Source organism: Xyrauchen texanus, chromosome 34 (genome assembly GCF_025860055.1).
Source record: "Xyrauchen texanus isolate HMW12.3.18 chromosome 34, RBS_HiC_50CHRs, whole genome shotgun sequence".
NCBI classification, from domain to species: Eukaryota; Metazoa; Chordata; class Actinopteri; order Cypriniformes; family Catostomidae; genus Xyrauchen; species Xyrauchen texanus.
The window spans coordinates 9,173,972-9,198,840 of record NC_068309.1 but is presented as its reverse complement, the minus strand read 5'-3'; the positions used below and the strand labels follow the sequence as shown (position 1 = coordinate 9,198,840).

Sequence of the window (24,869 nt, the reverse complement as noted above, 5' to 3'; positions counted from 1 at the left end):
TTTGGACCCTGTTGATTTGCATTGTATGGACCTACAGATCTGAGATATTCTACTAAAAATCTTTGTGTTCAAGAGAAGAAATTCATACACATCTGGGATTGCATGAGGGTGAGTAAATGATGAGAGAATTTTATTTTTGAGTGAACTGTTCTTTTAAAAGTCCACAAAGGTTTTTTTTAATATTGCATTTCCTTGATCAGTCTGGCCAAAAGGCCACAGAAAGAAATGTAACATGCTTGGTTTCTTTACTATTGCTATTCTTAAGAACTGTGAAGTCATTTAAAATAGGATATATGACCCAGTGTGCTCTTTTATCTCCTCTCTATGTAGTTGAGCACTGCCTGGTTGAATATGGCCAGGAAGAAGTCTGCGTCGTCTTTAGTTATACACATAGGAGGCTTGATCCTGAAGGTCTGTGAACAAACAGGTGAGGAGATAAGTGAAAAAATAAAAGGTCACATATGGTGACCTAGCCCCTACAGGACTCAAGTGTATCTGGAATATATTTTCCTTTCCACAACTTCTGCACACACCACCTTGTATTTACCTCCACAATTTGAATTTGGCTTTGAGACGGTCCTAACTTACCTGTCCATACACTCCTCCTTTACCGATCAGCACGCCCATATCTTTAGTGTCTTCGAAAATTTCAGCCATGGCCTCTGGAGGGAGCGGGTCTCTGCTTGCCTGCATATGGGTTAAAGCGAGATGAAAATGGGCAATACAAGAATGGAATTCTCTACAGAATGTTTTCGATTCCCAAAGGTCATCTGCTTGGAATTCGTTCTATAACAGAAACCACATTTTGAGGTAAAATACAACATTCAAATAAAGATGATCTGTGATGGGCACTTGAATCTAACTGAAGTGGAATGGTTTGGTAAAACAGATACATTCATCAGTCAAACGGCCCATTGGAAAGACTGGTGGACTGCTGTCTGGATAGGTCTTATCAGAAATACAGTATTGTACAGCCACACACAGGTGCAGCACTGGACAACATAGGCATAAAATGTCCTGCCTGCACCATTTACTGGTAATCCCGACAGAAAATGCAATGGTAACCCTGTTCATGGTAGCCTATTGAAAAACTTTATGAGAAATACCATAGCAAACATATGATAAGCTTACAAGTTGCACATTTTATTTAAGATTTTTATAGGGGAGATGCGTCAGTACAATAAATAAACTACTTTTTTGAGGAAACAGCTCATCACTTAATTAATTGACCTCTTGTCTGCTAATCGTCAGCATGTTTTATACAAAACAATACTTTTGGAAGTGAACTATGTGTGAAGATTTCTAAGATAAAATTGCTGCTTTTTGAGATAAGTCACAGTCAATTTTGTGCCAATTGACGTCTTAACCCATTCAATTGTATGTATCCGCAAACAGTGATTTACTGTTGTGCTACTAATGCACTTGTTGACTGTTATGCTCTCTCCTATGGTATAGCCATGGAGGTTGGTATCCAGGATAAAATAATATCTGCTTAGGCCCCTTATGCTTCAGCAGCCGTTGGTGATGCATTCCTATAGAGCGCAACAGTCTTGTTCCGGAAGTTAAAAAGTCCCTTTCATTTATCCCATAGATTTATTGAATGTCAACAATAACTTATAAACCTTTAAAGACAGACACATTGATGTATATGCTTCCGTTGAGCCATCCATCTGCGTTATTTCAACTTCATTGTTTAAAAATCATGTTTGGTAGCGTAATTCATGGTAAACAACTACAGTACCCATGTTACAGCAGAGAAAGATAAGATTAGATCCACCAATCAGAACTGCGGCCAACGAAACCCACGAAACGTGCCTCGGAGCAACATCCCACTCCCCATGATGCACTGTGAATGACATAGTCTCCTGTGACCCTTTTTTTTCCTCCCCAATTTGGAATGCCCAATTCCCTATGTGCTCTAAGTCCTCGAGGTGGCGCAGTGACTAACCTAAATCCAGGTTGGGGAGGAAAAACCTTGGTTGCCTCTGCATCTGAGACCGTCAATCACGCATCTTATCATGTGACTTGTTGAGCACGTTACCGCAGAGACATAGCATGTGTGGAGGCTTCACGCTATTCCCCGCAGCATCCACGCACAGCAACCCACCGAGAGCGAACCACATTATAGTGACAACGAGAAGGTTACCCCATGTGACTCTACCCTCCCTAGCAGCTGGCCAATTTGGTTGCTTAGGAGACCTGGCTGGAGTCACTCAGCACACCCTGGATTCGAACTCGCGACTCCAGGGTTGGTAGTCAGTGTCAATACTCGCTGAGCTACCAGGCCCCCATCTCCTTTCACCCTTATTATACTACTTTTATATTTGTACATATTGGAATCAGAGAATATCACCTCAGAGCTGTCTTTATGTCCGATTTTCAAATACTTTTTTGCAAAGTTCACGATGATGTGATTCACCTCAGAGCTGGTTGGTTGGGTTCATGGCTTACATCTCTTTTATGAAGGATTTCCTAAAAAGTCTATGGAAGGAATGAATGGGTAAAATACCTCCAGAACCCAGATGGCTGAAAAAGTGGGTGGGTAATGTAAACACACGCTAAGCTGATGTCTTTGCTTGTTGCGTCTTGCTATTTTTTTTCAGCGTCTCGCATAGGAGTGCCACATTTTTAGAGGCCGTGTAAAATTTAAAAGAATGGCAGCTGTTAAAAACAAGTTTCAAAACACCTGCATTCTGTTTTTTGTTTTGTTTTGAATGGGCTGTCCAGTTTTTTAGCACAAGGATGCATTTGATCTGAACGGTCCCTTACAACTTAAAAAATGACTGCATTCTGTTCCAATCGTTTCGCTGTCTGGCTTTTTTAACGCAATAAAAAGAGCAATTTCAGACATGCAGCTGGATCAAGCTTTCTTGAGCTTGTTTAAGTGGACCTTTCAGCATGCACAAATGAAATGTCACCAACATTTAAAGGTATAGTTCACTCGAAAATGAAAAGGCCATAACATACTCTACGCAAGTACACGAAAGCAGATGCTTCTAGCTATGCAAGCTCGAGTCCAAAATGTGTCAGACTATAGTGTCTGGGGCACTATAGTGAGATTAACCCTTAACTGCATGTTCACTTATATCTATTATAAATGAATGTACAAAATGCCCAGATAGCATCACATTTTTCAAATATTTTCAAGACAATTAGAAAATAATAAAATAAAATATATTTTGATTTTTTTTTTTTTTAAATAAATAAATAACCCAAGCAACAAATCAGGACATATCTAAAACAGGTTAAATTACTTTCACACAGAAATTTCATGAGATGGCTGTCAAACACATATTGAGTTACACATAACACTTAATCTACACCAGTTACACATATGTATTTTCTCAGGCATTGAGTCTAAAGCACATCAGTAATATCCTGTTCATATGTTACACTTGCTATAGTTCACTTCAATGTTTCTATGTCAAATAGCAATGTCAAATGTAAATCAAACCAATCACTGAAATATCAGCACCACATTGATACAGTGAGGAAAATAAGTATTTGAACACCCTGCTGTTTTGCAAGTTCTCCCACTTAGAAAAAATGGAGGGGTCTAAAATTGTCATCGTAGGTGCATGTCCACTGTGAGAGACATAATCTAAAAAAAAAATCCAGAAATCACAATGTATGATTTTTTAACTATTTATTTGTATGATACAGCTGCAAATAAGTATTTGAACACCTGTCTATCAGCTAGAATTCTGACCCTCAAAGACCTGTTAGTCTGCCTTTAAAATGTCCACCTCCACTCCATTTATTATCCTAAATTAGATGCACCTGTTTGAGGTCATTAGGTGCATAAAGACACCTGTCCACCCCATACAATCAGTAAGAATCCAACTACTAACATGACCAAGACCAAAGAGCTGTCCAAAGACACTAGAGACAAAAATGTACACCTCCACAAGGCTGGAAAGGGCTACTGGGAAATTGCCAAGCAGCTTGGTGAAAAAAAGGTCCACTGTTGGAGCAATCATTAGAAAATGGAAGAAGCTAAACATGACTGTCAATCTCCCTCGGACTGGGGCTCCATGCAAGATCTCACCTCGTGGGGTCTCAATGATCCTAAGAAAGGTGAGAAATCAGCCCAGAACTACACGGGAGGAGCTGGTCAATGACCTGAAAAGAGCTGGGACCACCGTTTCCAAGGTTACTGTTGGTAATACACTAAGACGTCATGGTTTGAAATCATGCATGGCACGGAAGGTTCCCCTGCTTAAACCAGCACATGTCAAGGCCCGTCTTAAGTTTGCCAATGACCATTTGGATGATCCAGAGGAGTCATGGGAGAAAGTCATGTGGTCAGATGAGACCAAAATAGAACTTTTTGGTCATAATTCCACTAACCGTGTTTGGAGGAAGAAGAATGATGAGTACCATCCCAAGAACACCATCCCTACTGTGAAGCATGGGGGTGGTAGCATCATGCTTTGGGGGTGTTTTTCTGCACATGGGACAGGGCTGACTGCACTGTATTAAGGAGAGGATGACCGGGGCCATGTATTGCGAGATTTTGGGGAACAACCTCCTTCCCTCAGTTAGAGCATTGAAGATGGGTCGAGGCTGGGTCTTCCAACATGACAATGACCCGAAGCACACAGCCAGGATAACCAAGGAGTGGCTCTGTAAGAAGCATATCAAGGTTCTGGCGTGGCCAAGCCAGTCTCCAGACCTATACCCAATAGAGAATATTTGGAGGGAGCTCAAACTCCGTGTTTCTCAGCGACAGCCCAGAAACCTGACTGATCTAGAGAAGATCTGTGTGGAGGAGTGGGCCAAAATCCCTCCTGCAGTGTGTGCAAACCTGGTGAAAAACTACAGGAAACGTTTGACCTCTGTAATTGCAAACAAAGGCTACTGTACCAAATATTAACATTGATTTTCTCAGGTGTTCAAATACTTATTTGCAGCTGTATCATACAAATAAATAGTTAAAAAATCATACATTGTGATTTCTGGATTTTTTTTTTAGATTATGTCTCTCACAGTGGACATGCACCTACGATGACAATTTCAGACCCCTCCATGATTTCTAAGTGGGAGAACTTGCAAAATAGCAGGGTGTTCAAATACTTATTTTCCTCACTGTATGTATATAATATGTATGTGTACACGCATATGGGATACTGATAATTCTACGATGAGTTTTCTCTTTCAATCTGACTACTGTTATGGCGGAGCAACAGTTTGAAGAGAATAGTGTGAGCCAAGTAGGTTCAAATCAATTTATTTAAAGCAGCTCACCAGAATAATAACACATCTAGTTTAACGCCACATGCATCTGAAGGTAACTCTATCGTCCCTTAAGTACTGAGGTTCATTCCTGCCACATTAACGTAAGAATGCATGTTTAACCGCAAAATGGTTAACAAGTGCTCACATCTGCATTCACGTACTTGAGTAGAAAATGTTTCAGCTTTAACGTTAACTGTGATTTTTACTACCAAGCTAAAAAGAAAAGCACCATAAAAGAACCACACAAGTAGTCCATATGGTTTGTGCTCGATATTGCAATTCTTCTGAAGTCATAAAGGACCGAAATTTAAGTTAAGTTATTGACTGATGGCCTTTCTCTCCAATGCAGCTCTCAAATCTCACTCATGGTGGCTATATATAGGCTATATAAAGATATGTCTCGTGCAGACCCGTCATGGCAAGTTTGGTGTCAATGATGCTTACACTGTTGGTAATTGCGTGGCATGTGACCAATCGCAAATGGGGAAGATATGATGAATTAAAGGAATATTCCCAGTTCATAACAAGTTAAACTCAGTCAACAGCATTTGTGGCATATAGGTTGATTACCCCAAAAATACATGTTGACTTGGTCCTCCTTTTCTTTGAAATCTGGGTTCCAGTGAGGCACTTACAATGGAAATCAATGGGGCCAATCTGTAAACTTTAAACTGTGAACTGTTCCTTTAAGAACTTCTGCTCTAATAACAGTGACATCTGCTGAAACACCACTGAAGTGTCTTTTGTGATTCTGGATGATCTTGACACATTCTCTAATAGATTCCAGTAAAAGAGCCGTGGGTGATTTAGGTACAGTGGGTGTTTTTAGTTCCAGCAGAGCGGAGTGTTTCTGGGAATGTCTGTACATGCTGTCTCATTGCTCTCTGCTCTAGTTAATGGCTAACAAGTTTTCTAGCTCATTCCCTGTGAGGAAAATAGCACACACACAACAAATGCTCCAAATCATTAACTATTCTAAAGTGTCTCCTACTCACAACTCTTTTCATACCTCGAGGTCAAGAAAGCATGACAGCTCTGCACATCAAATTTAATTAAGTGGGTGCACAATAGCAAAGCTTTGTGATTTCATATTGAGATCTGAACCATGCAAAACACTGAAGGGTCATTGCGCTCAAAAAAACATTTAATAATAAAAAAAAAAAGACCAAATATGTTGGGTTTTCACACTTTTTCACTACCAGCATCACTGGATTTCCGACAGACGTGACATCAACCTGCTAGTTTTAAAGTTAGTAACATCGATAACAGTATAATTTGTTCACGCAACTTTCGAATTTTAAAAAGAAATGGCTGTGCGCAAAACCACGATGTGGTCAATAAACGAGGTGCAGACGGTCCACTCATTAGCGATGAACAATAAAGTCTCTGAGGAAGTGTCTCAGCTGTTGGCCGCACAGGGCTACCAACAGTGTAGGAAAAAGTAAAATAAAAAAGCGGAAAAGTGGAAGTGCTTCGACCAAATGGACGCTATCTAAACCGGCGTGCAACGGGAGGGAGAGTGTCCTGGACGCAGCCACGATGGAGGATGGTACGCTTTGTTATGTTAACTCTATACTCTGCTTGAAAGCTTCACATTATTTAGTTGACCAGCTACTGGAAGCTTGCTTCTAAAACATCCAGGCCAATTTAACTGTTACACTTCAACATGAACTCCCTTTGCAAAAGAACTGGCAAAATCAACATGCAACAACTGCTTTATGCAGCACAATGAGCTAGTAGCTAACAGCTAGCGGTTGTGTTATTGTTTTGGTCAGTTTTTGTTGTGTTCACAGCAGTAGAACGGCGGCATAAATATGACGATCAGCCTATAATCCCACCCACGTTGATGCGGTACTAAACTGCAGTGAAAATGCAAGCTCAGAAAAGTAAAGCGAGTAGAGTTTAAACGAGTCGAACCATAACGTGCAGTGGAAAAGTGCCATAATATTCATTGTAAGTGGTCCTTGTGAAGAATATATAATGTTTGATATATGCAATTTTTTATTTATTTATTTGCAGGTTAATTTTATTCTACGACAGCATTTTAGTGCCGTGTTAAAATAATAATAATAATAATAATAATAATAATAATAATAATAAAAAGTATAATGTTTTGAGAATAAAATCATAATAGACCCTTTGCGAGAATAAAGTTCCGCTTTGTGACATTGCAAGATTAAAGTAGTAATATTTTGAGAATAAAGGAAAGTAATGTCAAAAAGCTGTGGTGGAGAACATCAAAGTGAATGCAGATGTTGTAATGTTTGATATATGTGCGAGATGAACTAATTTCAACAATCTTAATTCTCAAAATATGACTATTTTTATCTCAAAATGTGATGACTTTATTTATTTAAAAAAAATATATATATATTTTGTATTAATAATTTTTTTTATCCCCTTTTCTCCCAATTTGGAATGCCCAATTCCCACTACTTAGGTCCTCGTAGTTACTCACCTCAATCCGGGTGGCGGAGGACAAGTACCAGTTGCCTCCGCTTCTGAGACGTCAATCCGCGCATCACGTGACTCATCGTGCATGACACAGCAGACACTCACAGCATATGGAGGCTCATGTTACTCTCCACGATCCACACACAACTTACCACGCACCCCATTGATAGCAAGAACCACTAATTGCGACCGCGAAGAGGTTACCCCATATGACTCTATCCTCCCTAGCAACTGGGCCAATTTGGTCACTCAGCACACCCTGGATTCAAACTCGCATTCCTGAGGTGCCCCAGGCCCCCGCTATGGCTTTTTTCTTAAAATATTATTAAACTGCATTTTTGGGCTGCTGCCTGGAATTTTTCACACTCAAAATTAAAAGCTGACCATTCACAATTACTGTGGAAAAATTGCAAAGGATTGGTCTTATTTGATTTTTTTTCAGAACACCCCCTAAATTAAAAAATAAACAATCACTCCAATTCATAATTAATATTTTATGTTTACAATCTTATGATGAACAGAAATATATATTGTTTTTTTTGTTGTCCTAACTTTGTAAGCTTGAAATCCCCAGTCGTGTTCACTTTATCTCCCTTTAAAAAAAGTCTTACACTCGATAGGAGCAAGTACTAGGTAAAATAATTTTTCCTCTATCAGAAATGTAGGTGGTGCTCTAATGCATTTTAGCCCTCACAGATGTGCACGTCCATAGCCATTCAATCTATTTTCAGGTCATGCACCACAACCATTGTTTCTAGGTGTCATTAGAAATCTGGGTTTCTCCCCTGATAAAAAAAAAAAAAACATTTGACAGTTTTTCTCAATCGCTTTGGGTCAATTTTCGAATCTATTCAATCTATCAAAACAATTCAAATCTCTCAATTGTTTTACAAGACAATATCACATGTGCAAAAGAGCAAGTACAATTTATAGTTTTTTTTTTATAACAATTTGCATGGATGTCATTTTGTGACAATTTTCTGTTCACTATTTATGACTTTACATGTAAGAGATGTGTAAAAATGGACATGCAAATGTGAATTTTCTGTTTATATGTAACAAATTGCCAAAAAAAACATTTACTGTATACATACAAATGTGCATATCCTTTTTCTGTGTACTACAGTATTGTACAGTATTGACTTTCCCCAGTAAACATTTATCTACTGTTGAAATCAGTATCTAAAAAGCTCTGTGTGATACACAATAGCATTCAGCTAGACAAAACTGACATTCTTGTATAGTACAGTATTTCCAGGGTTGACAAACATTTTGACCAGTACGGCTCACAATGACAAAATAAATTGTCGTTTTGGTGGTATTAGCCAATTTTCTGACACAATAACTAGGGTTTGAAGCATAGATTAAATGTTTTGGGTGAGTTGCTAAATTTTGCAGACATGGAATAGAGTTGTGATGTCCCATAAAGTAGTTGTGACAATTGCACTTACGGTTTAGAGAATGTTAAGAATGTTTAAAAAAATTAGCCAAAGTAATTGAGAAAAACTGTATTACCAAAAGGCGATAACATATTTTTCTAATGATTTGTTTAACCTGCTTTTCCTGCTGGACTGCATATTTTGTTCTGGACATCTTAGATATAACATTAGATTATTAACCCAAGAAAAGCTCACAGACAAGTAAAAAAATTGCTTATTTTGTAGAAAACTGCCTAAGATACAAGCAGATAAAGCATTTTTGGCTACTTGGGACTTACAGCTGCTTTGATCGGCATAAAAAAGATGTTTGTATTTGATATCTAAGTAAAATCATATTTTATTTTTGTGATTCTTTGGAAAATCCTTCAAACTGTGGTATTAGGAAAATAAAATAAGTCACATTCCCGAGAATGACAACTTTCATTTGATATATAACTCTATTTAAGTGCTAACTGAAAGACTTTAATATTCACATTAATATTTTTTATCACATTACCTATAGGTGGTGCTTTTTTAAACTATGTATTCAGCCCTTATTTTGTTATTTAATGTAACATTATTAGGTATTCTATGAAAATTTAAGATTCTAAGTTGTCAAATTATACCCGATGACTTTTTTTACCTGTAAATGTGCACAATGTAGTCTTTTTTTCCAATAAGAAACCTTTTTTTCAATGTCACAGCAATGTTCTGCAGCAATAGTTTGTGTTCAGTGCACTCGTATCCAGAGGGTTACAGCATCAGATGAGAGATGCAGTTTCCGTCGTTAAAGCTGCACACAGCTCAATTGTGGCACAGTATGTCACCGCCAGATGTCTTTGTGTATTCAAGACATTAGTTCAGGTGAATCTAAATGTTGTTCCTCACAGTTAAAGAATCTTTCTACTGACAAATACTGCATGTACACGGTTACACTACTTTGGTAAACAGAGAGGGAGGTACATTTCATGGATTCTTAGTTGGCATTGGGTTGACATTTTGGTTAGCAAATAAAAGTTTTATAGAATGGGCTCATTTATAGACTTGCTTAAGTCAATGCAACATGACTATTTAAGCTGGGATAACTTATCAAGATATTATAACAGGAAATGGACTAAATGGTTTGTATTCTTAGCAATCATTAATCCAAATCACTTACAGCAAATAATTACACATTGTTATACATCATTATAATGCTTATCAACCATTGCCTAAAGACTAATAATAATAATATAAAAGGTCAGTATTAAGTGTGTGCTTGTTTCACCTTGTCTTTGACCATCTCCACCCCGATCAGAAGACCTTTTCCTCTAACGTCACCAATGATCTCGTGCTTGTCTCGAAGTTTGGCCAGTTGAGTCATCAGGTACGTCCCCACGTCAGAACTGTTTTCTTGTGTCCTATCCTCCTTTATCGTCTTAGAGGAGCATGTAATGATCAATTATTTGTCAGTTATTATAAATCAATTATTTCAAATAAATAAATGTTATGTTTTTGCAATCCTAAAACCAGAAAATATCTGGATTCACTATTGCTAATACCAATAGAACTATTGGCCCTAGTCATTGAAAAGTTTGTGTAAAATGATCTATACTTACATCTAAAACTGATGAGGCAATTGCACAAGCTAATGGGTTTCCTCCGAATGTGTTAAAATGAACTCCCTTTGCAAAGGAACTGGCAATTTCTGAAAAATATGTATATAACGTGATATGTACACAACATGTGTACATGTGCAAACCACACATAAAATGCATAAAACAATGGTATTTTGTTAATGAAAAATAAAATGAGAAATACACTGTGGTGTACCTTTAAAGAAAACTTAGGCACATACATTTTTTTTTTTTCAACAAAACAAATGCTTTTCTTTTTTTGTGGTGTGACCAGTGAAAACTGTTAGCCTGACTGGGTCTTATTTGAGCTAACACCTTCATTTTCTCTTCCCATCTCTCTTTATCTCTGTTTTTCTTCTCATCCACCTTTTCACCAGATGGAGAGAGAACAGCAAGAGCCAGAGGATGAAAATAATAAGCGAGAAGGAAATGATGGAGAGCAAGCAGCTGCGTTCCTGCATGCTTTTAGGGTTCAAGTGTGTGGGATACATTGAGCATTTGAGAAAAGAAAACTGAACTCATTACTGCTTGATCCTGGGTGAAAGAGCTGAATGTGGCTCTATGGAACCATCATTAGAAACCATCTCAGACTTAATGAAAAGTTATTGCAAGACAACATTAATATTTTCAACTGAACACAAAACTGTTATGAAAAGGGTTGAAGAAAGTTTAAACATTTACTGGGTTCCCACCACTTTCGACTGCACACATTGTTCAGGAATGGTTTAAGTAACATGATGGAGTTTAAGGTGTTGTCCAGATCTCCAAATTCCCGAGATCTCAAAACGATTGAGCATGTATGAGATGTGCTGGACATGTGTGGGAAGTCTGATCCACAATGGCTCCACCTCGCAACTTACAGGACTTAAAAGACCTGCTGCTAATGTCTTGGTGCCAGATACCACAGGACACCTTCGGGGGTCTTGTACAGTCCATGCCTTGGCAGGCCGGTGCTGTTTTGGCGGCACATGGAGGACCAACAGCATATTAGGCAGGTGGTCATAATGTTTTGGCTCATCAGTGTATGTATGTCTAACATGACCTTGGCATATTCTTGACAGTTTTTCCCATAAAATACACAATGCTTTAAAAGAATAGTCACAAGACTTAACCATTATGCGTGTTAATTAGTGCTGTCGGTTCATAGTTTTTAATCACGATTAATCGCAAAACTTTATTTAGTTAATCCTGATTAATCACAGATTTTGAAAGTGCTGAAATTTGACACTATATATAATTATTTTCTTGTCAAAATGCATTTATTTCCATTTTAGGAAAAAAAAAATATATGTAACAATATAATGCTTTATTAACATTTCTCGAACAAAGCCTTCCACAAGAAATGCACTAAAATAGAACCAATTCGAACCAAGCTGAATCATAGAGCTTGTCATTGTAAAAAAAAAATTTTTACTCAACCACCAGGCTTTTCATAGGGGTTAAACTGTTAGGTGAACGCAACAGTAGGCCTATTAAAAGCAACAAGCGAGCAATATTATTCATTCTTTGTAGTTAATTTTGTTCTAAGAATAGTTTAATTGAGTGTCATGCTGGAATTATGCTCTACTCCAATTTCTTCTAAAATAATCCCTCGTAAACTGTGAAAAATTGTTTAAAAACTGTGTACTTCATTTAAAAAACACATCCAGTTTTAAATACAGTTAATTTTAGTTAATTAATGCACACATGCTAAAATGTAATAAAAGCTAGAATATGTAAATCACACAATAACTTATTCTTCCTTAATTTTTAGCAACATACAGTAGCATTGTATAACATGTAGGAGTTAGCAAACCTGCTGTGGTGACCACAGCCCCCATTGGGAAGCCATTCGCAATGCCCTTGGCCATGGTAACCATGTCAGGAATGACATCATGTCCTTGGAAACCCCAAAAGTGACTCCCTGTGCGGCCAAAACCAGTCTGGACCTGAGAGAATAATGAGAAAGTGAGGTGAATCCACACACTTGCAATAAATGAACATAAATGTATATAGTGGTCAAGCAGCATTTACATTTAAAAACCCTAACCCTAGCCTAGAAAAAAAGTGAATAAATGAAGGTGTTTGTGTGAGAAATAAAACAATATTTGCCAGATCACAGTTTGAGTTGGGCATAAAAACCCCTTTCATTAAATGAGCTATTTTTGGAATAGCATACTACTTAGCAGTATCTATACAGCAGAAATAGTAAGAGTAGTATGGTAGTATTCTATACTGAAAATAGCACAAGTTATAGTGTGAGGTCATTTTCATGAGTTTATTGGCTCATTTACCTGCAATTTGGGGTGGAGCCAAGCACAGGTGTATCTATTTACATTGCTAGAGTAATGTCAAATATTTTCTGGTTGCTTAACCCTTGTGTTGTGTTCATCAAAACTGACTGCCCCATTCAGATTGTTCATAAATCTCTCATATTGGATATATTATCCCAAGATAATGCATTAGATCTTTTTGTCAACAACTTTTGCATTAATTATGACAGGTTTTGTACTTCTTTCTTAAACACATTTAAAAAATAATACTGTATATATTTTTAATTGATAGAAAGATTAAATGAATTGAGATTATACCAGGCTAGTGGGGGTGTGGGGGTAAAATAAATATGCAATAAATTTAATAACCACTTTCTTGATCTAAACAAAATATTTTGGACTTTACAATGCACATAGCTGATTTTACCAATTCGTAAATAATGCTTTAGCAAATAATCCAGCACTTTGAGAACAATGTTCAAAAAGACAAACTTTTGGGCAAATTACCCTCTACAGTGCACAATATAGTTAAAAGTTTCTAGAAATCTGGTCAAATCTCAGTGAATAAAGGGCAAAACAAAAACCAATTCTGAATGTGCATGATCTCGGATCCCTCAGACGTTACTGTCTTAAAATACATCATTCATCTGTAATGGATATCATGAACATGGGCTTGGGATAACTTTTATAAACCTTTGTTAGTCAACACCATTCGCAAGGGGTGTGTCAGTGCCCATGGCATGGGTAACGTGCACATCTGTGAGGGCACCATTAATGCAGACAGATATGTAAAAATTTTGGAGCAGCATATACTGCCATCCAGCACTGTCTTTCCAGGGACGTTTTTCAGCAGGACAAATTCAAACCATATACTGGGCGAATAAGCAGAGAGTGCGGGTGCTAGATTGGCCTGCCGGCAGTCCTGACCATCTCCAATTGAGTGTGTGTGGTGCATTATGAAGCGCACAATACGGCAACGAAGACTTGTATTGATGAAGACCTTAATAATGGATGAATGGGGGAAAATTCCACTTTTTAAACTTAACAAACTTGTGTCTTCAGTGCCTAAATTCTAAGTGTTATTAGATGAAATGGTTATGTTTCACAGTGGTAAACACTCGACTGTCCCAACTTTTCTGGAGTGTGTTGCAATCATCTGATTTGAAATGACTGTACATTATAAAATCAATGAAATTCACAAGGTAAAAAACATCATATAATGTATAGTTGTAGTGCTTTCAATAAAGCAAAGGGTGAATATAATTGACAAATTACTCCTTTTTGTTTTTATTGTCATTTTGCATACTGCCCTAACTTTTTTGTAATTGGGGTTTAAGTAGATCATGAAATATTACTGAAAGAGTGTACATTGAAAGATGATGCACAAATGGGCACGTGTGAGTTTGTGTGTGCGAGGACTTTGTGTGTGCAAATACACATCCACATATGTGCTCATCTAAAAGATTGTGATGCTCCTTAACACTTAATATTTCTGTATTTTGTAGTCTAATGTGTTCATTTCCAATGGCTAGTCACTTTAGACTGGGAACACCACAGGTGTAACAAAGTGAAATAAAACCAATACAATTTTATGAAAATGATCTAAAAACAAATTGTGTGTTCAGATGCTTTGTGTGAACAAAGTCATGGAATTGTATTCCAACTAGATGAAAAAAAACTGTAGTTTCAATAAAAAAAAAAGATTAAAAAGTTCAGTTTTTAACCGAACTCAATTAAAGGGTTAAGGGAATTTAGAAAAAGGGGAGAATTAAGGAGAAAATCCTGAGCCAATTCAACCACATACCCTCCTACCAAACCAGTATTTGGGTTTGATCATGTTTATAATGGGATATACTCAGAACCATATTCTTCTGACCTCATCTGCTATACAAATTCCGCCTTTCGCTCGAACAAGCTGGTAGGTCTCCTTAAGGTAATTTTTCGAGTACTGAACAGCCCCACCAACACCCTACAAAAAGATTAAGATTATTATTATGACATTAATATTATCATAACATTAACTAATAATAATAAATATAGCTGCAAGCAGCAATTACAGAGCCAAGCACCAAAATGACAAGCATTAACCACAACCCAAAGATCACATATGACAAAGTGCAAACACACACAACACGTTCCATTCAACAGGTCACTGCAGTCCACTGGACCACAGAGAATATTAATCATAGAGCAATCACAGCCAATCATCGTAGTCACCATAATCAACTTCGTATTTATGTAACTATACAACAAAATGAAAAACAAAATTTGATTGGAGAAAAGCCAGGAAAACATTTAAAAGCACATTGCAAAGATCTCCGTAACAACAGAAATTTTAACGGCTTGATTTGTCGAGGTGGGGATTCGAACCCACAAGCCTTAAAACTATACAACAGTGTTTTAGCACACTGGACATGTCCTTTGGTGCATGGCCCCTTATTATTTTATTATATAGAAACATTTAGCAAAAGGAGGAATCTCACAAACACAATGTTCAGGTCACAGTTTTCCCCCAAAACAAAATAAATGATGAAGTACAGATTGAATAAAAGTCCAAGATGACACAAAGTTATTGAGTGCAATGTTTTTGGGGTGAAATATGACCCAAACAAGTGCTTGACAGGTTTGGGTGACATTCAACCAGCGAACATGAGTCCTTAAATAATCAAACCTGGATTGGTTCCCCAAAGAAAGCAGCAATTTGATTGGGGACTGTTGTGGCAAACACTTCTTTGAGCTGATCGATATATTTATCATTGGCCTGACAGTGACCTGAGAACAGATATAAACAATTATACATTACAGTTTATGATACATTTTATGAAAACACAGAAAATACATAATAGGTCTATAACTAATCCAACCAAACTAATTATATTGTTTTTTTACACATACTGTAGCTTAGAAGAGAACTGGTTTGGAAATTTGCTGAATGAATTTTGCCAATGTTTGACTTGATGAGACAATTAGAACTTGAACTTTAAACACGTTTGAACACATTTTATAGGGAATCACTGATTGCATGTCAAAAAAATTGACCAGACAAACTGAGTACAGAGAGAAGCTTAGATGCTAAATTTGTTTGAGTTTGATTAGATTGATATGCGTGCATTCAATATAGTTTTGAGCTCTTTATGCACTTAACATAATCTGCATCAAAAGTGAATCCACAGTTCAGAAATGAGCTAAATCTAAAAAATAAATAAACTGCTAAATTAGAAATGGCTAAATCGGTGTTGTACACCAGAATTTAGCTAAATCTGACAAAACCTCCCTTTGGGGACGTCTGGGGACATCCTCAATTGGAAAAGCGATTCATAAATATAGTAAATGTTTATTTTGTTTTAAAATTTAAAAAAATTCCAAATAAAACTTTTCTTGTAGGGATACAATTAGGGTTAGACTATAGGAATTAAAATTAGCTTTATATAAAAACAATAGAAGTTTATATGTTCTCAATTAAATAGCCAAGTAAACGCATGTGTGTGCATGTGTTTACATAACTATACATTGGGGAGAAATTGTCCCAAAAAACTACATTTGACAAAACCTCGCTTTGGAGACATTCAGGGAAGTCCTAAATTGGAATATCAATTCATAAATAAAGCAAAGACCTTTTTTATGTCCTTATGTAGATGGCTAGGTCAATGTGTGTGTGTGTACCTGGGAAGCAGCTGCACTCTCGGATGGTTTGAACAGGAGAGTCTCTACAGCGACTGCCTCCCCAGGGGCCCCTGAACACATCCGGACACATGGTCTAAAATGAACCCAGGTCACAAAGGAACAAAATACAAATAAAAAAGTATTAAAACTTCATCTTTTGCAATGACATATCCAACAACTCAAACATATACAATTATAAGACATCTTAAAATGCACTGCATTCCAAATGTTTCATGAACAAATTATGTTTACAAAAAAGTGACCTTCAAATTAAAGATTGACTATCTTTGGAATGGCATACTACCATACTATTGTTAGTATTCTGCAGTATAAAGTATGTATATTGTGCACAGAATACAAATGGTCTGTATCCATGGTTGTCATTGTCTTATAATACAATTTTAAGGTCGTTATTCAAACTTCATGAGATCTGACAGTAATTCTGTTACTTTTCCATTGAACATTAACACCAACACAACTTGTCTATCATGTTTCCGCTCATAATGTGGTTTGAGACCTTGACTCAGAGGAAAATTACATTAAAAAGCAAATAGTTGACAGAAATGATGTGTGGATGTTAAACTTACATTGTGGCAACCCAGAGAAGAGGCGATGGGATATTTGTAAGCTGCGTTGGATGTTAGACCTGTCGATTGTGGACTACCACCATGATATGAACCCCTGTGCACAGAAACAAAAATTATGCATGGTTATCTAGAGTTTTGCAGGGCGGTTTGACCTGTCACCAAAAAAAAAAAACTTTCATGAAACATTTAACAAGTTGATTATATAATTAGGCATTGACATTAAATTGCATATAATCCTCAAATACATTATGACTGTCAGAAAGAGATCAGTGCCTTAAAGATTTCAAATAATACTCCTTAATTATCAATGAAAATGGATTCTGCTGCTTAAAGCTGCAGTATGTAATTTCTGTGCCACAAATCGGAATGGGTAAAGACTTTATTATTTCTTTAAATTTATTTTTATGTAAAAAAATACTTCCCCTTTAACTTAAAAAAATCAAACAAAGCATCTTTGCATGTATTGTCATACTTACTGATTAAATTCTGACCAGCATCAAAATGGACAAAGAAATGATGATGAAACAGAATTATTGGCAAACAAGGTAAGTCACCTGAGTGTAATGACGTCAAAATTTCCTGTATAAAGCCGCGCCATTAGCACTGCAAGGTCATTAGCCTCCGAGCCACTGTTGGTCAAATACACAACCTAGAAAGGAAGACCATCACATGTTAATACAGCACTAAACAAACAAAGGCTTTAGTCCTCATTCAATAAACACAAGCAAAACTAATTGATGTGTAAATCCTTAGAAAGAAAAATCGTACAAAAATTGTCGCATTAAACAGCAGAAATTCAATCTGTGTTTCATTAACCCTTAAATGCATGTGTATTTTGCCAAACATTATTAAATACTCTGGTCTTTAGAGACCTGGCATGTATATCTATCACAAACGGATCTACAAAATGCCCAGATAGTTTCACATTTTCAAATCATTTTCAAGACCATTTGAAAATAATAGAATAGAATATGTTCAAAGAGATCAAAGAGATAATGCAACAAATATAGAACAGGATTCATGAGACGCAACAGGCTGTCAAACACATATTGATCTACACATAACACATAGTCTACAGATACACTATACATAAGCTACATGTATGTATTTTCTCAGGTACATTTATAGTCTAAATAGATACACAATTTACATAATTTCAGTAGAACACTTAAATGACAATAGCCAAATCATACTGTTCATGTGTTACACTTGCTATAATTTACTTCAACATTGCTTCTTCCTCAAAAACAATGCCAAATGTAAATCAAGTCACTGACACATCAGCACCATAAATGTCGGACACAATGTTGATGCCACAAGTGTACAGTCACACAGGGCTTTGCTGCCACAGAATTTTAAACATGTTGGCCGGCACCAAAATGTCCATTAAAAAAAAAAAGAATGAGTTACAGGGGGTGGAATGAAGTCCCAGGTCACTGAAGAACCCAAGATATGCATTTAAGGGTTAATGAGGCCTTATGTTTGGAATGGCATACTGCCATACTACTAGTATTTCTGCAAGTATTCGGTATGCATGGAATGGATGACCTACTGCATTTTACATGTACATTTGAAAAAAATGTCCTGTATGAAGATAAGTTTTATTATGTTTGGTTAATGTTTATATTTTTATGCTAACATTTTATTTATTTGGTTTATTTATTAACACTTAAACTCTATGTTTAAAAACCCCTGTATACATAAGACAGGCATATGAGGTATAATTTGAAAGTTTAGAATCTGAACTTTAAGACCTCTAAAAATGTGTGACGCAGAATAGCTAGGTCATGGGGTAGAAATATTTAAATGAAAATAAAAGTCATTCACATAGCACCTAAATGGAAAAGTAATGTATCAAATAAAAGCTCTCATTCTCAGGAATGTGACTGTACAGATTATTTTCTTGCCCTAGAAAAGCTTTTGAAAGATTTTCATAAGAATTACAAAGTGACATGTGATTTTTGTAAGTCATTAATTAAAAACAATAATTTCTTTTATGTGCCTATCCCTGCTGCTGTATGCCCCAAGTAGCCAAACATTTTCTACCTGCTTTTACCTAAGGCAGTTTTCTGTGAGCTTGCTTATCTGATTAATCCAATGTTAATCTTAGATGTCCAGAACAAGATGTGCCATCCAGCAGGAAAAGCATGCTAAACAAATCATCATAAAAATTAGTTTTCGACTATTTCTAGTCTACTAAGAGGCAGAGATATTCAATGAAACAACAAGGATGGTGCTTGAACTGAAAATTAGACTGAATGTCTATGGACAAGCACATCTGTGAGGAGTAAAATGCTTTAGAGAGACACCTGCATTTCAGATCTGTATATTGTGAAATGAATATCACAATGTTCTTGCCATGAAAAAAGCCTTTGGTACAGATATGGGATTAAACAATAAAATACATAATACGTACCTACTAATACATTTTCCAAAACATGCAGTACACAACAGGGCACAAATACTGTATATACTGTATTATGTGGAATGCATTCAACTTAAGCTTCCATTTCTAATGTGACAAATAAACCAAATTAATATTAGCCATGATGTTTAACATCTCTTTCTTGACTCATTATTTGATTAGAGTAAATACAAATTGGATACACAATAACCGTTTTTATTTCCGTGATGATGTCTGGACATCTCTCGCTGAATTAAACAGGCACATAGTGAGGTCATGTGGTTCAACATAGGATAATACTGTTTGAAATGTTTATTGTTGCATAATGTGTACTGCTTCAAATACCTTTTTATTTAAAGTTTAAATATACCTTAGAATTTAGTGTGTACTGTGCAGTGTCAAGTAAGTGCCCTATCAAGCAGTCGGATGATAGCATACCTTAAGTGGATCTGGCAGTAGGGAGGCCAGTTTCTCTGCATACTCCTGCATTTGTGGGTACACATAGATGGGAGTTGTGTGCCATAGACGCTTTAGCTGTTTCTCTGCTGCCTCAGTGACTTTCCTATGATCACATGCACACTTCCAATTTGATTTTAGAAATAATACCATTTCATAAACATAATAAACAGCAGTCTTAGGCCAAGAAAATTTTATTTTAAAATTAAAATTCAAGTATTTTATTTTATTTCAAGCAAACTGTAAAGCAAAATCCCCACATATACTAATAAACTTTTCACATGGCAACAAATCGGACAAAACCAAAAGGCCCTTACGGGTGACAGTGTCCTACACTGACAGTGGCCACTCCTCCAAATAAGTCCAGATAGCGCCTTCCATCCACATCCCACAGCCACTGCATGTAGCCCTGGTTTATGAAGACTGGCTTTTTGTAGTATGTTACCTTCATGGTCATGGGATTGCAGCTGTGTTTCCTGATGTCTAGAAGGCGCTCTTTAGACATGCCCTAAAGTGTATAATGACAGGTGAAGTTTAGTAACTGAGGGTAATTCATAATAATGGATAATTATTGAATCCATAATGTACTGTATCTCCCTAAACTTGAACGTCTTACCTGGTATGGCTCAGGTTTAAAGTCACATAGGGGCATCTCGGGTAGCTCAGGTGGTGGGTGTTTCACCGTTGGTTTTTGACATAGCACACCTGTGCAGAGGTACATTATTCAGAGCATTTAGAAATCCATAGGGACAGTCATGTGAAATGGTACTTCCTGCCAGGTCATCTGCAAGGTGGCTATTTTTATCCTTTTAAGCTGTAAGAAAGCCCTATCCTGGGGCATGGTCACCTTGCATGTGTTGACACAGTACAGAGAAGAATGTAAGTGTAGGTTTATTAATTTAGCAGAGACTTTTATACAAATTGACTTGAATGAGGATTAATAAATCAAAAGCGACTCACCCTTGGGCCAAAGTAACATGAGAATCAAATAAATACTAATAGTGCCATGATATTACAATTATTAGAATTATATATCTATCCATATTCAGTGTATTCAGAAAGTATTCATATCCCTTCATGTTTTCACATTTTGTTATGTTGCATTCTTATGCTAAAATGCTTTTAATTATTATTTGTTTTACATCAATCTACACTCCATACCCCATAATTGCAAATGTATTAAAAAGAAAAAAACTGAAATATAACATTGACATAAGTATTCAGATGCTATTGCTATGACACTTGAAATTTAGCTCAGGTGCATCCCAATTCACTAGATCATCTTTGAGATGTATCTTCACTTTGATTGGCGTCCACCTGTGGCAAATTTACTTTATTGGACATGATTTGGAAAGGCACACACCTGTCCATATAATGTCTCACAACTGAAAATGCATATCTGAGCAAAAACCAAGCCAAGATCTGGAGGAGTCTATAAAACAATTTTGGCTGCATTGAAGGTTCCCAAGAGCACAGTGGCATCCATAATTCTTAAATGAAAGACGTTTTGATCAACCAGGACTTTTCCTAGAGCTGGCCGCACCGCTAAGCTTAGCAATCAGGGACAAGGGCCTTGTTAAGTGAGGTAACCAAGAACCCGATGGTCACTCTGGTTGAGCTCCAGAGATCATGTGTGCAGATGATCCACTTCACTAGCTAATTTTACTTTGACATAAACACCATAGATATCTATACAGAACGGACGTTTCGAGACAAATTGTACAAGATGGCTGCGTGCTAGTTTCTCTAGGCATAAGGTGAATACGACCAGTAAGGCCTAGTTTGATGCCATGCATGGAGTTGAACATTACCATTTTCATAATATTTACAAGGTAATCCTATGGAGGCCCAAACCTGCAAAAATAATTTAAAAAAATAACTAAAGGAATAAATGTCTTGATAAAACAAATATAATTAGTTTTTAATTAAATGTATTCCTGAATTTATTATTGTATGACTTTATTTGTTTGTAATTTTCTATATTTATATTAAACTTTTTTTTATTTATTCATTTTTTTTTGCGTTGTTTTTTTATTTATGTGTTCATTTATTATTATATTTATTACCACATATATTTATTTCCATATTTATATATTCCCATACATATTTATTTATAAATGTATTTATTTTTACTTTTCTGTGTAAAACATGGAAATGAGGGAGGCGGTCCTTGCGTAGCTCCAGTGCATCATTGGTTGAGAGCTCAATAGTACTTATCGAAAGCAAATAAGAAGGACATCCCACCTTAGCACCCTCTAACTAGCACAGATTTAGAATATGCTGGGAAACGTTTTGCAGAGAGTCTAACAATCCAGGATGTGCTTCGACATTCATACACGGCCTACAGCTCTCAAATGAAACATAGTCATTTGATGCGTGGTTATTGACTTAATTCGCTTGAGTTTGGATGTGTTGTGATATGTTTTTAGAACCACAAATTGCTATAGTTTACGGGGTGTGCTATGACCTAACGTCACATCAAAACAAGTCAAGAGTAACCGTGCATTCACACCAGAGGCGTCGAGAGCGTCAAATCGACCAGAAGTCATTAATTTTCTATGACAGCCAGCGTCTCTCGGTGGCGAGAAGCGGCGCGGCGAGTCTTGTTCAGGAAAGTTCAAGTGTGGGCAACATTATGGTAATGAGCTTTGACGCGGTTCGGCGGCAACCTATTGGAATATAGAAGTGCTCCGCTCTAGCGAAGTCTAGAGAACACAACCGTGTAAACTTTGGTTCCCACCAAACATTAGTTCCGTAGACAAAATGGAGGAGAAACTGATTATTGCCGTGGCGGCTTTTCTCGTAATATTTGATCTGTCCATGTTTGCTTACAGGGATATAAATAAAAAAATAAATAAAAAAAAAACGATGAGTGGACAAAGGTGTCTGAAACTGTTAGTGTGCCAGGTGAGTTGATGAAGTGGATATTATGGTTTATATAATACTATATTAAAATATTTCATGAGGATATACGCTACTTGTGATATGTCGTCAAACAGATACCGGTCGACATGTCTGGTTGTTTTGTGGCCCCTTAAAATATAGTTCACAAATCCAAGCATTCTCAAGGAACGTTGCCGCCTATTTCAACTACGTCAGAGCGTCCACGAATTTTCGATAGTGTTGTTGGCAGGGCAGCCAGAGCAAATTTGTACGCTCTCGCCGTCTCTGGTCTGAACTCACAGTAATCCAGCACACACTTCAATCTACAATAAACCAATGGTAAGCAGGACCATCCCACATAATAATCATACAAGAGACAGAAATGTAAGAATAAATATAAAAATAAATACATGTGGGAATATTTAAATATGGAAATAAATACAGGCGGGAATAAATAAATATAAAAATAAATGAATGCATAAATAAATCATAATAATAATAATAATACAAAATTAAAGAATTAAAAAGTTTTAAAGAATAAAAATAAAAAGAGAAAATACTACATAAAGGAAAAAATCTACAAAAATAAAATAAAAAACGAATTATATTTGTTTTATCAAGACATTTATTCCTTTATTTATTTTCTTATTATTACATTTGTATGTATTTATTTATTATTTTTGCAGGTTTTGTCCTCCATATACTCCAAGGTGCTTACAATGATATTACATACTAAGTAATATAAACAATGAAAATAAAAAATGACGTGGTCATGACTCATGACATTGAGATATAACGGTAGTACATAGCATTTTTCACATCAGTGATATGCAACCACCACCCCCTATAAAAACTATTTGTGTGACTTTAAATGTGGATAAAAATATGCAGTCTTACCGCTTCCCCTGTGGAATTTGACAAGCACGTCCTCTGCATTCCATGAGTATGTTTTCCCGCGCAAACACTGTCTGTTCATACAAGACAACATTTTGTACATTATTGCTGTTTTTCTTTTTTTCGTTCACAGCGAAGACAAGTTCAGAGGCAATGTTCCTAAAAAGTGAGTGTTTGGGGTGGACGCAAATTCAGCCAATGATATCTGAGTGTAAAGTCTACATAACTTCTAGATATGACTTGTTTCTCTGAAGAAAAAAAAGAACAAAGTGTCGTCTGTCATCTGATGAGCTTGATATTCATTTAGACAGAATTATCTTATCTGCTTATCTTATCTTAAGCTTTATGGCCAAATGTATCTTTCCTTTAAAATCTAAGGAATTTAAAGCTGTTTCATCAAATCAAATAGTAACATACTTATTTTAAAGTTTATTTGGTAGCTTGTTTTCGTGCTACGTTGTTTACATCAGTTGTCTCTTACATATAACTTTCATTAGTAGACATATACTTTAATAAAGTTAGGAAAATTTGGACATATATTCACAGATTCGAACTTACCGGATCAATAACTCATAAGCGAAACTTTATTAAAACACAAACGACGCCTCTTTCCAACCGTAGTAAGGCAGACAACGAGCTACAAACAACATTTCTTCAAAACAAGCCGTCTTCCGAGCTGGACAAATAACATTGGTCTCTACGTGAAGCCGGTGTTCAAAAGTATGCTACATTGACAGAACACCGGCTGTCAGATGAGTGCGCAGGGACCGACTACAAAGTGCAACACCGAATAACGAGCCTAAAAATCCCCAAATTACTTCACACATAAATGGTCTCATTTTGGTTATACTACAACATTTAGATAGGAAAATTTGCTTTTGCATAATTTTGGGTAATTTTTATTGAGGAAAAAAATATTCAATAAATGTGTGAACTGATTTTGTTGACACTGCATTGTATAATAGTGAAGTAATTGAATATTTGCACCTAATAAAAATTCCTCA

At 36.4% G+C, this 24,869-nt stretch overlaps 1 protein-coding gene across 1 annotated transcript; it reads right to left on the bottom strand.

Annotated features, from left to right (window-relative positions):
• Positions 1–60: 60 nt before the first annotated feature.
• On the bottom strand, positions 61–24,050 carry agxt2 (alanine--glyoxylate aminotransferase 2). The gene is made up of 14 exons (XM_052104163.1): positions 23,869–24,050; positions 20,705–20,793; positions 20,406–20,596; positions 20,071–20,194; positions 17,783–17,877; positions 17,229–17,322; positions 16,642–16,735; positions 15,650–15,750; positions 14,855–14,947; positions 12,522–12,654; positions 10,709–10,797; positions 10,378–10,527; positions 589–687; positions 61–413 (listed from the first exon to the last, which is right to left on the bottom strand). Exons 1-14 carry the CDS (start codon positions 23,966–23,968, stop codon positions 312–314), a joined length of 1,554 nt encoding a protein of 517 aa, XP_051960123.1. The 5' UTR covers positions 23,969–24,050; the 3' UTR covers positions 61–311.
• Positions 24,051–24,869: the final 819 nt, after the last annotated feature.